This window comes from Fukomys damarensis, unplaced genomic scaffold (assembly GCF_012274545.1).
Source record: "Fukomys damarensis isolate Sample0158 unplaced genomic scaffold, DMR_v1.0_HiC HiC_scaffold_30, whole genome shotgun sequence".
In the NCBI taxonomy this organism is placed as follows: domain Eukaryota; kingdom Metazoa; phylum Chordata; class Mammalia; order Rodentia; family Bathyergidae; genus Fukomys; species Fukomys damarensis.
In genome coordinates, this window is record NW_022900942.1 from 60,093,955 (window position 1) to 60,109,908 (window position 15,954).

At 35.3% G+C, this 15,954-nt stretch overlaps 1 protein-coding gene across 3 annotated transcripts in view; it reads left to right on the forward strand.

Moving 5' to 3' along the window:
- Rock1 (Rho associated coiled-coil containing protein kinase 1) overlaps positions 1-15,954 on the forward strand; it is a 124,102-nt gene that overhangs the window by 66,512 nt on the left and 41,636 nt on the right. For 2 of the 3 annotated variants that reach the window (XM_010638700.1, XM_010638702.1), the window contains exons 11-16: positions 2,093-2,153; positions 5,217-5,305; positions 7,940-7,988; positions 10,302-10,437; positions 13,008-13,099; positions 13,308-13,554. In XM_010638700.1, coding sequence (XP_010637002.1) covers positions 2,093-2,153; positions 5,217-5,305; positions 7,940-7,988; positions 10,302-10,437; positions 13,008-13,099; positions 13,308-13,554 — 674 coding nt within the window. The remainder of the gene's footprint in view (positions 1-2,092; positions 2,154-5,216; positions 5,306-7,939; positions 7,989-10,301; positions 10,438-13,007; positions 13,100-13,307; positions 13,555-15,954) is intronic. The other variant, XM_010638701.1, reaches the window with a different exon arrangement.

The following is a 15,954-nucleotide window of genomic DNA, read 5'->3' on the forward strand; positions in this document are numbered from 1 at the left end:
ATAGTACAAATGTAGGTTGCTAAGTACTACTTATAAAAAAAGTAAACATTATTATGTACTTGGTCCTATTTTTCAGTTTTTCTTTGTATTAAATTTCATATCCCAAAATAATTTTTAGTTTCATTAAAAGTAGAAATACTCTGTTCTTAAGTGTAAGCATTATTCATTATCATAGTATTTTTTAAGTAAGTGCATACTGTGCATGGTTACTTTTAATAAAGAATAAACAGAGGGTCAGGGATTAGTCCTGAGTTTGGTCCCCGATCCCCAAAAAGAATCAACAAAATGTTAATGGGTCTTAACTATAATGTATCATTATACTTGAATATACTGTTATGACGTATGAAATTTTTACCCTGAAATCCAAGAGCAGAGATCTTCATGGCTGAAATATAGCTGAATGACACATGGTTGAAAATAGCCTGAGGACTGAGCATGGTGATGCATGCCCATCATCCCTCCACTTGGGAGGCTGAGCCAGCAGAATCTCCATGAGTCTGAGGCTAGCCTGAAAGACATAGTGAAGATCTGTCTCAAAAAATAAATAAAATAGCCTTAAACTTTTAGCTACATTTCTAACATACCATCTCTTCTTTCCTAAGATGCTACTTAAATGACTAGCCTTTATGTAAAAGCAATGTTATAATACACAAAAGTGCTTTAAGAAGAAAGTAAGTGGAAACATTAATGGGGTGGTGTCTTTGCATTTGCACTGATGCATTCAGAGAACTTAATAATTTTATAAGAGGCTAAATTTCAACTTCAGTTATATAGAGTATTAACTTCAGAAGATATGTTAAAGATCAAATGGAGAACTGATCTGTATAATTTAGATTCTGCACATTTCTGTATACTTTACCTACAAACGTGCCAGAATTCAATATGGAATTTTTGGTACATTTAATAGTCAATGGAATTAAATTGCATTGAATCTAAAATTTGTCATTTATTACATGTGACCTTTACAGACCTGCTGCATATCTGCTATTATTGCCTACTAGTTATTTGTCCTCCTTTTTTTATTGGTACTGGGGTTTGAACTCAGGTCCTTGCCCATCTGAAGCAGGCAACGGAATCACTGAGCTAAATCCCCGGCTCCCCTACTAGTTACTTGAATTTGTGTTGGAACTACTTTTCCAAGAAAAACTTAGGGACATATTTCTATACTTTTAGACAACCATTATATATGTTTGACAGTACTTAAAGGATATTTGATTATCTTCTGTTCATTTCCAATTAATGCCCAGTGTGTTAACAACTGCCTCTGCAGTTGTATAGTGTATTTAACTGTCCGTCTCTTTTTGAGAGATTATCAATGGTGGAAATAGTATTGAGGGTGGTAGCCTCATGAAGGTAGAACCATAAGCAGCAGCAGCACCACAACCTTACTTTTACATAACATTTGGTAGCTTGAAACATTTTTTTAGTAGATATATCAATAGATATGCAGTCTGTTTAGATCTGTTTGATAATTTCATAAGACATCTAAAGATCTCTAAGACTAACTAATCACTTGTTTTGAATATACTGTTCTAACTTTCCACTGAATTTAAAGAACTGTGCAAGGCTGAGCCTCCCAAAAATGAAAAGAGCATCACTCAGACTTTGGTTCTGTTATTTCATTTTTAGACAAAAACTCAACTTAAAAAAATAAAACAAAACAAAACCCAGGAAAGCGGCAATATCATGTTTTGCTAAAGGATAGTTGGGAGTAAGGGAGGTAGTTGTGCACATGTGTGTCTGTAGAGGCCAACAATTCCTTATCCCCAGTTCTTAAACTGAAAAAGCTCTGGACATATCACAACTTAGTCTCATGGCCACAGTAAACAATTAGACTATTTATATTCTTAATTTATCCTGCTTGGTGTATTCATAAGTTTCACAATAGGAGTATTAAGTGAATGATTACAGAATGCTGCTTCAGATTTATCTGGAGTTTTATTCAACATATGCATAGTGTCTGTTTCTAAAATAAAAGTATTAACTTGTACTTAATTTTGAAAAAAACAGCTAATAATAATACTGAACACAGAGTAAGCATGTAATGTTTGTCATTATTTTCTTTTTTAAACCTCAATCCCCTGCCAACCAGACATTTATCTTCAGCAAATCCTAATGATAACAGAACTAGCTCCAATGTGGATAAAAGTTTGGTAGGTATTTTCTTACTTGTTTCTTAAAAATTGTTTTGTGAATAATGTATTTGTATGGTACTGAGCATCCTTACATATTGTTTGTGAATGTGCAGTTAATGATCTTGAATTCTTATGGTACTTCTTATTGTTATCTCCTCTCTGGTCTGACTTCTTGCCTCAATATCAAATGAAATATATGTGGAGACAGAAAACTAAATTACTGCACAGATTGGCATAAGTTGTCTTTTTAATATTTGGAAATAGGAATGTATGATAAAAAAGCCCTATATCATTAACAGTCTTGTTGGGAGAACAGGTGACAAGAGATTTAAATGAGCAGTTTTTTTTTGCTTTAGTAAGATAGGCATTGACATGAAACTTAGCATTTACCATTTTTAAATGTTCAGCTCAGTGACCTTAAGAACTTACAGTTTTGTAATCATTACCATTATTCATCTGTAGAACTTTTTATCATCCCAGTCTTAAAAATCTAAAAATCATTAAAGAATAATTCCCCACTTAACCCTCTCCCAAGGCCAGTCGCCACTCTTCTACTTTATCATTCTCAGTAAACTTCACTGTTCCACCCACCTCATATAATTACAGGCAGACAGCATTCATTCTCTTTGGCTGTCACTTCATTCAGCATACCAGTAGCGTCTTCAAGGTTCATCCATGTTGTAGTATAGATGAAAATCTGTTCCTTTTTAAGGCTGAATAACAATCCCATTGTACATATTTACCAGGTTGTTTTTGCATTCATTAAATGAAAAGAGTTTTGAGGAAAGGACTGTTATGCTGTAAATATCACTGGAGAGGATAATAAAGATGCTGAAGTCTACTGATAAGTAGTGAGAAGCCATTGCTCCTATACTAAAGGGCCAGGGTGAGAAAATCTTGTTGTATTAGCTCAGAGAAAGCCTCAAATCAAACATAAGGAACATAGAATCCTACTAGAACCACAGTAAAGCAAGAAGGATGTGGGGAGAATGAATACTTCATTTCCACACCCTCTGATTTCCTGTTGGTGTCTCCCATGGTCTGAGACTAACCTTTAAATCATAAGGCGATGGAGCCCAAGTAAGGCAGTTTGCAGATTTTAGGATCTTCAAGACTATTCTTGAAGGGAGTTGGGGAAATGAAGAATAGCCAATACAATCCATATTATTTAATTTGTTCACTGAGTAGTAAATTACTCTAGTAATTTTAGTTGTGAGTTGTTTTTGTTGTTCGTATGGCTTGTGTTCATGAGACAGATTTTTTTCAGTTTGAGTGAAGTAGGACTTTGCTTGAAAAAAAATTAGTAGTAATCTGGTCATCCTTAGAGCATTCTTTTTTTTGTTTGTTTTTTTGTTTTTTTGAGACAGGGTCTCTATGTATAGTTAAAAAAAATTAGTAGTAATCTGGTCATCCTTAGAGCATTCTTTTTTTTGTTTGTTTTTTTGTTTTTTTGAGACAGGGTCTCACTATGTAGTTGAGACTGACCTGGAACTCGCTATGGAGCCCAGGCTGGTCTCGAACTCACAGCGATCCTCCTGCCTCAGCCTCCCAAGTGCTGAGATTACAGGCGTGCACCACCATGCCTGGCTTCTTGGAAGTTTTTTAGCTGAGATGCTAGTCACAACTTTGTAATTGCAAATAGAATGAATAATTTTCATATTTGTTCCTTTCAGTACTTGACACTGACTAATCCTTAACTTTTCTGCATTTGACAGTAGTCCCTTGTCTTCTGAACAAACTTTATAATTCTTTCATGCTCCTATCATTTGCTTCTTTTTTTCTTCCTGCCTCTTTGAAATTTATTTTCAGTCCTCTTTGCACAATCTTCTTCGTCTGGTTACTTAACTATTAAACATTTCCCGAAGTTGTGATCTCATTTCTGCTCATTTCAGTTGGTAATTTTAGATATGTCCAGCCTGTTCCTTTGAGCTCCACAATCTGAATCTCTTTCTTCCTGGATACATAGATTAGGCCAAAGCTAAACTCAGTTTTAATTTCTCATACTCTTCCCCAGTAATAGTTTGTTTCTTGTCCTTCATAGTGGTATTGTATATGTTATTTCTCATTTAATCAGTTTCTAGGACATCAGTTCTACCTTCCAGTTGTTCATCCATTTCCTTGTCTTCATGCTGATAGCCTCTGCTTTATATGAGATATTCTTTCTTACTTAAAGTATTTCAGTAGCTTATGAACTGGTTACTCTTCCTAGAGTTTCACTGTCCTTTAACCTGTTCATCTTCTTAGTATAGATGCAGTGTTTCTGAGATGACAGTATTAAGTCATACATTTCTTACAGGTTAATGTCCCCAGCTTTTGTTTTTTTTTGTGTTAAGGGTTCCATTTATCTTTTAAGGCTTGATGTGAGGTTTAATTTCTCCTATTATATTCTGTAATCTGCTATACTTGCTTCTTCCATGCTTCCCAAATATATTTTCTTCTTCCTCTCTACTACTGAACTGTAAAAATGCCTTCTTGACATTGGTAAATTTCTCCCTTTTGTAGATGTTACCTCAAACATTTCATCCTCCTGGCAGAATTAGAAGTGACCTCTTTCACCTTCACAACACACTGCAGTTTTATTATCTCTTATCATATTAAATATTGTGCAGATATTTTTGGATTACTGTAGTAGGGCAAGAGGATCTCAAGTTTAGGCCCAGCTGGGTATCTTAGCAACTTAAAGTTTAGAACAAAACAAAACAAAAAACTCTCTCAGAGTTAAAAAAGAAATAAGTAAAAAGGGCTAGGATGTAGTTCAATGCAAAGGCTATAGGTTTAACCCTCCATACTGTCCCCGCCAAGAATGTACATATTAGTGGGGTACCATGTAATGTTTGTGTATATCACCTCTTATTTCTTCGTGCCCCAGGATTTAAATATTAGCTTCATGAGAACAGGTTGAAACTTACTGTTTTGATTGTGTTACTAATAACCTAGCATGGTGCCTGAGATATTAATAAATATTGAGAAAATACTTGTTAAATTAACAGAAAAAAGATTAAATAATTATTTTCTAAAAGGTTTAAATGGTAAGATGAGCAGCATATTATTAGAATGAAGGTTTTTATTTTCCAACTAAAGCAGGAAAGTTTGCAAAAAACAATCTACAAGCTGGAAGAACAGCTGCATAATGAAATGCAATTAAAAGATGAAATGGAGCAAAAATGCAGGTGAGAATTTGCTTTTATCTTTAAAGTTCTATATAGTGAATACTTTAAAGCTTATATTCTGTAAACTTGAATGTCAATAGACATAACATAGGGATATAAGCATCGCTACTAACATACATCATGAAAAGCATTTTGGCTAGAATTAAAAAGTTAATGGCAGTATAGATATATTTTCCTCAGAATATTTAAAGTGCATTTTTTGCTGGTAGTCTTTATTCTTTAAAAAGCTATGTAAGCTTCTAATTTCACTTAGTCACCTCATTTCCTTAGTTTTGTCTCCCACTGTAATTAGCTGACTGAAAGGAGGTAATGGGTAGATTCTATTATGTGAATGTTGAGAAGCTTCTACATTGAAATAGTATTTTAAACAAAATTCAAATTCAAAGGATTTGCCAGGGATCTAGCTCAGCGGTTCGGTGGCCTGCCTCGCAAGCGCAAGGACCCGAGTTCGATCCCCCGTACCAAAAAAAAAAAAAAAAAACGAAACAAATTCAAAGGATTGACAGACGGCAGTGATGGGTATAAATTTGAGCATGAAAGAAGAATGGCAAGGGTGTCTGATAATCATTTGAAAATGTAGAACCACAAAGAAATGGAAGTAAAATGAGACGAAAACTTTTAAAATTGTGTATTGGATTGGCGAATGGCATTTTAAACAAATAACTACAGTGGAATTGTAGACTAATGCTTGCATTTGTTTTCTTTTGAGAGAGCAAATGTTTGAGACTGCGTATCTTTTCTGAAAGATACATCTTCATGTCCAAAACTAATAAATCTCATTGTTCGTGTCCAAAACTAACCTGTTCTTCTGTTAAGGGAAATCAGACGTAGAGGCTTAAGTGTCACATGGTTTCTCTAATATAAGAAACACAAATAATAAATTAACTTAAAGAGCAAAATAAGAGACAGATAGTATGAAACAGGGAGATAAATCTTTTGCAGATGGGAAGGAGACCAAAAGATGGAGGGAGGCAGCAAGGAGAAGTGAAGTGAAGCTCAGGTAAAGCCACCAGAGCTTTGGACCCTTTATTTCACAAAAAATTTAAGCTTTGTTTGAAGGTTTTCTTTTTCTGTCCTACTTTTAGCCTCTTCCCCATGTAGGAACTGGAAGAATTTGTGAGGAGAATTTATAAGTGAGGAGGCTGGAAAAATTTTGTCTAGAAATTCACCATTAGCACATACAGATTAAGTCAGGACTGATTCTAGTCTTAATTCTCTGCATTCACATCAGTTTAGTTACATTCATTCATTCGTTCGTTCGTTCAACAAAAATTCCAGTTTGTCAGAGAATGTGCTTGCCAGCAGCATAGTACTAAGTAAAACAAGACATTGTCTCTATTCATATGGAGCTTGTATTGATAGGAACAATAAGTAATTATAAATAAAGTAAAATAAAGTAAATTATAAATAATTGTGGTGTCTGGTAAGGTGGAGAGAGAATAAAATGAAACAGGAGTATATCAAGAATACTCTACATCAGAAGATAGCCATCCTGTTTTGTTGGAGATTAGGCAACAAACACTAGAGCCAGAAGGGTCAGTCGGAAATACTGGGGGAAGAGTCTGAGGAGGTGTTAGGACAAGGGAATAAGGCTCCGTGGAGAACTGATGTGAGAGAGCTTGACGGCCATTAAAATCTGAGGGAAGGAAAAGCTGGAGGTGAGGCCGAGAAGCTCAGCACGGTCTGATTTTTGTTTGTTAGTTTTGTTCTGTTTTTATAATTGATCTTGATTTTATAAAATTTAATTTCTCTTAGTATGTAATGAGTACATTCATCACGGGGAGGTGGTACATGTAAATAACACCTCTTAATTCTTTTTACTTCCCCTTCCTCTCCCATTGCCCTTACTCCATGTTTTGGTCCTCTTCTCATTTGCAAAAGATCTATCTCCTTTTATTCTATTATGTCTTTTAATCCTACTCTGCTTTCTGTTTTGTTTTGTTTTGTTTTTTGAGACAGGGTTTCACTATGTAGTTGAGACTGACCTGGAACTCACTGTGTAGCCCAGGCTGGTCTTGAATTCACAGTGATCCTCCTGCCTTTGCCTCCTGAGTGCTGGGATTACAGGCATGTGCCACCATACCTGGTTAAATCCTGCTCTTTAAGTTATTTATACTTTGGATTTCTCATATGAGAGGAACCATGTGATATTTAAGTGTGCATGATGTATTTCACTTGAGGAACAAGTTAGTTTTGGACATGACGGGAGAGGTGTTTGATGAGATATCCACATGAATACGTTGCATATGCAGTATAGGTGTGAAATTCAGAATAATGTGCTAAGCCTAAGAAAACAAATTGATCAGTTGATCTCTAAATTTTTCCCATGTTGACACATGGTGCATTTGGTATATGTCATGTTTCTCTAAGTAGACACAATAAAGTATTGACTCATGCATGTTTTTTAAGAATTTATAACTGAATTTCAGGATAATTGACTTTTTTTCACCCTATGTGTTTTTTTGTACTTTAAATCATTACTCTGGAAAAAAAAAATCTGTAGACTTCACCAGGCTACCAGAAATCCACGGCACAAAAATGATTTTAATAAATGAAAGAGTAAGGAATGTAGGTGTTCAATTCTGAGCAACAAATAACAAACATTTCTAATCTGTATTCTTTTTGTTTTTACAGAACTTCAAACATAAAACTAGACAAGATAATGAAAGAATTAGATGAAGAGGTACTGTTTGATATCCTTAGTGAAAGTTTTCCTTTTTGAGTATCCTCCCCTTCCACATTGTTTTATATCCTGAAAAAATTGTATGTGAATTCTTAATTGAAATACAGAACAGAACCAGAGAATTAAGATGAAAGCCTCACTTTGGTTGAAACTGCAGGTTCAAGCAGTGCAGATTATACAAGTTTCCTTTGGACAATTTTATTTTATGAACATGTTGAAAGTTTAGCACATAAATGTCAGTATCTCCCCAACCCCATCTGTCTCTTATTTTTAGACAGGGTCCCATGATACAGTCTTGTCTGGCCCCTAACCCAAGATTCTCCTGCTGCTCAGTCTGCCCAGTGCTGGGAGTATGGTTGTGGCTCTGTTTTTCCCCCTTTAATCTCACTATGGTACCCTGGTTCATTTTGAACTCCCAGGCTTGAGTGTTCCTCCCACGTCATCCTCCCTGGTAGCTAGGATATAGGCATATACCACTGTGCCTAAGCATTCAGTGATTCTTTTATTGTTTTTTTAAATTTGGAGACAGAGTCTTGCTATAGTTCAGGCTGGCTCTGAACTCACCATGTAGCCCATGCTGACCTCGAACTCTCAGCGATCCTTCTGCCTCAGCATCCTGAGTGCTGGGATTACAGGCATGCACCACCATGTCTGGGCTGTTCAGTGATTCTTGATACTTGAAAAGTGAACAAGATGTAAGAGATCAGAAATTTAAATCATGAAGTATATCAAAAAGAGGGAAATAAGAGGAATACAACTTAAAATATTTGTCAACATTTTAATATTGACACAATCTCGTGATATGAGAAAAACATTGATTTTAGAATTACTCATATTTTCCATGGTTACCTACCAAAAATGTTTTTGTTATCAGAGAAATGTAGCATGAATATTTTTGGATTCAGTGAAGAGTTCTTAAACATAATACCACAATCTTAATCCATATAAGGAAAATGGGATAAATTGGATTTAATCAAAATTAGCAACACTTTGCTCTATTCAGTAGCCTATTAAAAGGAAAATATGACAGCTTATAGACAGGGAAAAGTATTTGTAAACTGCATATCTAACAAAGGGCTTATATCTAGAATATTGTTAAAGCTTACCAATATATAATCCAGTGCAAAAATTGGTAAATGATAGGAATATAGATTTCACAAAAAAGTACAAGGGTTCCTTGATTCACAGACTTGGTGTTCTCCATGATTCTGGTCACAAACCAAACTGGATGAGAACCAAATGAAATTTCTCTGCAAGGTCAACTTTGAACCTACCATTGAATTTGATTCGGTTCTCGTCCAACTCATTTTGTGACTAGAACTGTGGAAAGAATCAAGTTTGTGAACTGAGATGCCACTGTAATATGAATGACAAACATGTTCTGGCAAAGCATTCAGCTGTTCCCTAAAAAGCTAAATATACAGGTCCCATGTGACCCAGCAGTTGCCCTCTGGGACATTTTCTCAGAAAAATGAAAACATATCCTCACAAAAGCCTGCACACTACTGTTCATAGTAGCTTTACTGATAATAGCTCAAAGCTGAAAATAACCAAAATATCTTGTAATAGGGGAGTGGGTGAACACTTTTGTATGTCTATACCACTGAATACTAGTCACTATTGGTACACTTTGAATAGATTTAAGATTAAAATGATAAGGTCTTAGAATTAGAAAAACCTATTGATTTGTGTCATGTTTACAAACCTGACAAGGTCTTCCATAAAAAGTAGTTTTTGAAGTCATAAAAATTTAGATATTTTTACTTTAACCCTTCTGTCCACTGTACATTGTTTTTCTGCAAATATTTCCTTGATTACTTTTTAATAAACATGTTAGTATACAGAGAAGCATCTTTAAAAAGATAAAATACTGTTAAGAAAGGACAGGAGACATAGAGGGACTGGTGGACTCTGAGCCATTTAGTACCGTTTCAGTTTTGCATTACTTATCACATATGTAATTATTACCGGAACTTTTTATAATTCATATATTAAATTGATTCTATATCAGTCCAAATATTTATAATACATAGTAATTGTCTTAATATAGCATCTTTCAGTATTAAAAGATAAGATTCAAAGGATTGTATTTTGAAAAATTTATCTTCTTAGCTCAAAAAAGGACAGTTTTGCTGTCTTAGAAGTCAGTCTGCATTTATTACTATAAAGTTGTCACTATTAGCAAATAAATATATAATTTGAAAAAAAAATACATGTTGTTTTTTTCAGGGTTTTTTCTTAAGGACAAAATACTCCCTCAAATAAATTACAAGAAATATTAATTGTAATGGTTAATTTCTGTCCTAATTTCAGGGGAATCAAAGAAGAAATCTAGAATCTACAGTTTCTCAAATTGAGAAGGATAAAATGTTGTTACAACATCGAATTAATGAGTACCAAAGAAAAGCTGAACAGGAAAATGAGAAGAGGAGAAATGTAGAAAATGAAGGTAAATTGGTAATTTTGAAAAATGTTAGCATTTCTAGGCAAATGCAGTACCACTGAGTTATATGTCTAGTCCCTAGAATTTCTGTCTCACACTATCCACCAGGTCTTTCTCATGCAGTTTTCTTTTTTCTTCACTAAAGAGTATTCATTTATTTATAATTATTGCTAAGTAAACTTCTCTCTTAAACATGAACATAAAAACACAGTAGGCCTTTGCACAAGTGGGGTCTCTAAATGTTCGACTTGTATACACGTGAAAATAAGTTAGAGTGGGATCCATCCAGGAATCTGCAAGTCACCGGAGAGGCGGGAAGGGTAAGGCCCAGAGCTTGGGAGAGCTTGGACTAGAGTGTGCTGTCTGCTCCCTTCATGTTGCCCAGGTGCAAGGCACAGGGCAGGGATGATCTAGTAGGAATCACTGAGGCTTTCTTACATTAGGTGCCCATAATAGATTTAATAAGTCACAATGTTTCAGATATCTGATGAACTAAATAACTCAGATCTCCAGTTAAATTTCTTTCTTCCCTTTTTTCTTTTTCTTTTTTTTTTTTTTGAAACAGGGTCTCACTATGTAGTTCAGGCTGGCCTTGAACCCTCTGCCTCAGCCTCCCCAGTGCTGGAATAACAGGCATGCACCACCATGCCTATCTTCCAGTTAAATTTCTGACATAGTAAAGATTATAAATAGTAAGTAGTATTTTGCTAGAGTAGTAACTTTTTCATTATGTACAGACTGAATCTCTAGAAAAGAGTTAAATACTAATATGGAAATGCCGGAGATTCCAATTTACTTAGTGTAGACATATGTCATGGGCATCAGTATTTTTTTTAAGCTTCCCAGGTATTTCCAGCAAGTACCACTTTTGAAACCTGCTAAGCCAGAATTTCTTTTTCTTTTTCTTTTTTTCTTCCCCCTCTGTTCACACTACTCAGGATAAGAAGCTGAGTAGATCCACAGAACCTTCTGAGCCTACATTACTCAAGAAATAAACCGCAAGCAGATTTAGGAGACCACCAGAGCTAGGCTTTCCTTGAACAGGACCTGTGCTTCCCTGCACAACAGGTCGCTCTCCTAGACTACACCCTAGGATTTCACGTGCTAGTACCAGTGTTCCTGGATACACTGACAGATTTTCTGTACCCTTTAACCTAGTGATTTTACTTCTACTTTTTTTCTTTTTTCGTACTGGGGATTGAACTCAGGACCTTGGGCTTACAAGGCAGGTGCGGTGCCACTGAGCTAAATCCCCAGCCCGTTTTTGCTTTATTTTTACATATTTACTTATTATGTACATACAATCTTGCATAATTTTTTAAATGTATAAACTATAAATTAATCAACAGTGAGGTAAATTTTTATATGTCTGGTAGAATACCATACCATTTTTTTAAAAGGACTCCTTATATACTGTTACAAAAGATCTCTAAGATGTCTTTTTTGGGATGCAGGGGTTGAGACAGGGTCTCTCTATGTAGTTGAGACTGACCTGGAACTCACTAGGTAGCCCAGGCTGGTCTTGAACGCATAGAGATCCTCCTGCCTCAGCCTCCTGAGTGCTGGGATTACAGGTGTGCACCACCACGCCTGGCAAGATGTGTCTTTTATAAAAAACAAACTGCAGATCATTTGAATTGAAAACAAGAATGCTTATTTATGTAGTCTTAAACATGCATGTATATTTAGAGAGCCAAACGTATATGTACGTATATGTGTGTATATATATATACATGTGTTTGGCTAAATGTTAGGATATCTGTATGTAGACTATTTTAGGAAGGTTGTACAAGAACTAGTAATAATTGTGTCGGGATTTACCTCAGTGGCACTGTCTCCTGGCTCGTAAGCACGAGGTCCTGAGTTTGATCCCCGGTACCAAAAACAAACAAAAAAAACCAAACCCCAAAACAAAAAAACTAGTAATAACTGTTGCTGGCAAGAAGGGCCAGTCAAAGGGAAGACTAGGAGATATGGGTGGTGTACCCCGTAGTACTGTTTTTATCAGACTGAACTATCCAATTGTACTATTCAAAAACAAATAGTAAAAAGAGCTTTGTAGCATTATGCTAATAGATTGAGTTATTAAGGCAATAAAAGCATTTGAGATATTCCAATAGTAGAAACAAGTCCTCACTCTGCACTGCGTATATAAAATGGTGCTCTGCTTTTTGATGAATTTTAAATTTAAGTACTTCTAAGATGGAATTTGGTTTTACATGTCTGCTTTCTTTTTACTTGTGGCTTATTTTTTAAATTATCTTCCCAGTCATCTCCTATCTTCAATGCAGTCCCCTTCCTTAATACAAATTGAATGTTACAGACTTAATATAAATTCTTTGAATTCATTCACTGTGTGATTTTCTACTTTTTTTTTTTTTTTGATGCAGGGGATCAAACTTGTGTCCTTGTGCTTGCGAGGCAGGTGGTGGAACCAGTGAGCTAAATTCCAGGACTGGAATTTGGTTTTGGAAGTTGGGATAGACATAATTTAGCTATTGGAGTCTTTAAAAAAAGTCATTACTTTGTTTCTGCTAATAAAAATTTAATAATCTACATATTCTTTCATTTTCTAGTCTCCACATTAAAGGATCAGTTGGAAGATTTAAAGAAAGCAAGTCAGAATTCACAGCTTGCTAATGAGAAGCTGGCACAATTACAAAAGCAGGTAAGTTTTTCACATGAGGCACCTTTTTGAAAATTACAGTTAATTGGGCTGGGGATTTAGCTCAGTGGTGCTGTCCCTGCCTCGCAAGCGCAAGGTCCTAAGTTCAATCCCTGGTACAGAAAACAAAACAAAACAGTTAATTAAAATGTTTGATGATATTTTGGTTAAGATTCTCTTTTCTTCCTTTTTTTTTTTTTTTTTTTAATAGCTGGAAGAAGCCAATGACTTACTTAGGACAGAATCAGACACGGCCGTAAGATTAAGAAAGAGTCACACAGAAATGAGCAAATCAATTAGTCAGCTAGAGTCCTTGAACAGAGAATTGCAAGAGAGAAACAGAATTTTAGAGAATTCCAAGTCACAAACAGACAAGGATTACTACCAGCTTCAAGCTGTGTTGGAAGCTGAACGGAGAGACAGAGGTCATGACTCTGAGATGATTGGAGAACTTCAAGGTAATATTTTTCTTAATGTAATACAATATACAAAGCATTAAATTTCCATTTTAATCATTTTGAGTGCACAATTTGGTGGCATTAATGACAGTTATGTTGTTATATAATCGTCACTGTCCAGCTCCAGAAGGCTTTTCATCCCAAACTCAAATTCTGTACCTATTAAACAGAACTCACCATTCTTTCTCCCCTTAGCATGAGTAACCACCATCCTACTTTCTATATCTAGGTTCCTCATATCAATGGAGTCATTGTTCTTTTTTCTTTTAATTGTTTTAAAAAATAGCATAGAATTACCATCTTAATCAGTTTTACATAGAAGGTAGTAAGTTTTGATCATAAGAGCCACCATATAGAAGATGACTTCAGTGAAATAGAAATGGTTAGCATTCTTTCTTTTTCAGGATAAGGCCTGTATTGGTATTGCTGTAATTTCTGCATGCTCACAGGCAACTCTGTGAGGCACGGAGTGTGGGTATTTCCTGAATTTTGTAGCTACATTAACTGGAAATATAATTGAAAAATTTGCCCCATTTATAAAGTTCTTAAAGTGAGACTAATTGATTAATTGAGGCAGAGGGTATTAGCATTGTTTAAATCATGGGAATTGCTCATGCATTGTCAGAAATAGAAGCACAGTTGCAAAAGTAGAACCTCATTACAATAGTTAGGTACTTAGGAAGGTTAGAACCAGACATATTGTCAGTCAGTCTGAATCTAAAAGACAGAAGATTGAATAATAACTAACAGTGACTAGCCAGGCGCTGTGGCTCAGTGTGTAATCCCAGCACTTGGGAGGCTGAGGCAGGAAGATCACCAATAGTTCAAGACCAGTCTGAGCTACATAGTGAATTCAAAGCCAACCTGAACTACATAGCAAGACCTTGTCTCAAAAACCAAAGCAAAACAAAAACCTAACAGTGAATAAAGTAACCATTTTAAAATGGTGAATAACATTGTTTGCAAAATAAATCTGCCTTTACCTATATCTCAGATACACTATTTTCTGTTCCTGGTAGTGGCAGCAGCCATACTACCTACTCAGAATGGATATAAATGGACGTTGCCAGACATCTCAGGAAAAAGAGGTCTATTGGGAGAAGGGGATTGCATTTTAACCTTCATCACAGATGGGAACATAGTTTGGGCCTCATGGGACTTGATGTTTAGCCGTAATTCTGTGGAGAGAGGTGAAGGTCAGTTCTTGTGACTATGGCAACAGAAATTGGGGTCTCCCATTGGTTCATAAATGAAGAGTGTTGTACAATCTTCCTCCTCAGGCACCAGGCTTAAAATAAAACCAAGAAAGCAGTGTCTGTGTGTGTATTAGGAATGCTTCATACTTTTTTTATTTTTTGATACTGTGGATTGAATTTAGGATCTTGTGCTTGCAAGGCAGGCGTGGTGCCACTGAGCTACATCCCCCGCCCTGCTTCATATTTCTTTAACTCAGTTTTCTAGGCCTTTTTATATAGTGTATTAGATGTCTCATCTCCCTTCTGTGTCTATAAACCATGGAGATTAGATTACTTCTAGAAATCTTCCAATCCTAAAATTTTGTTGCCTCCTGTTTTGACCAAGTTTTGAGTCACTTGTTTCCAAGGTAGAGACCATAATCCACGTGCTCGACAATGGTGGTTTTTAATAGAATCTGTTTTTTAGGTATTGGTGAACGTTAAGAAAATTCACAGCACAATATTGTTGATATTTTTTCAGTGCTTTTGTTTCATTTTGAACTTGAATGTAAATCAAACCTCGCATGCTCTTTAAAAATGCACACAATTTATGTGAGCTCCAGTACAAAACTATATAGTGTTTAAAAAAAAAAACACACACAAATTTTACATTAATTTTTTATAGTCCTTAAGAAATTTTGGTCCTTCAAGTATAAATTTCTTTCAGTTCAGGACTCTGGGTTTCTGTCAGTCATGATTGTGAGTCCCACATTGAATGTCTTCTCTGTGGGCTTTTTGTGTGAGAGAGAGACTTCCCAAGCATAATTAGATAGTGTTTTTAGGCTTTGTGGACCTCATATCTCTGTTGCATATTCTTTTTTTTGTGTTTTTTATAACTCTTTAAATTTGAAAAAAAAATACTGGTTTCAGGTCTTTCTAGATATAGGCAGTGGCCTAGAAGTTTGCTAGCATGTTAGAGTAGTTTATCAGTCAGGCTGGCTTTCCAGAAAAAGCAAGCATCCAAAGGCCATAGAGGCTTAATGAAGAGGAATGGGTAGAGGGATCAAAATGTCATGGAGGATCAAAAATTTTAATTGAAATGATAAGCTTTTCATTTCTTAACTTTATCAATGATTCTTCTGATTGAAATGTAAAAGATACTTGAAAAATAAACCATTTTGAAAAGTTTTTTTTAATAAAAACTGCATATTGGTTAATTTTTTTG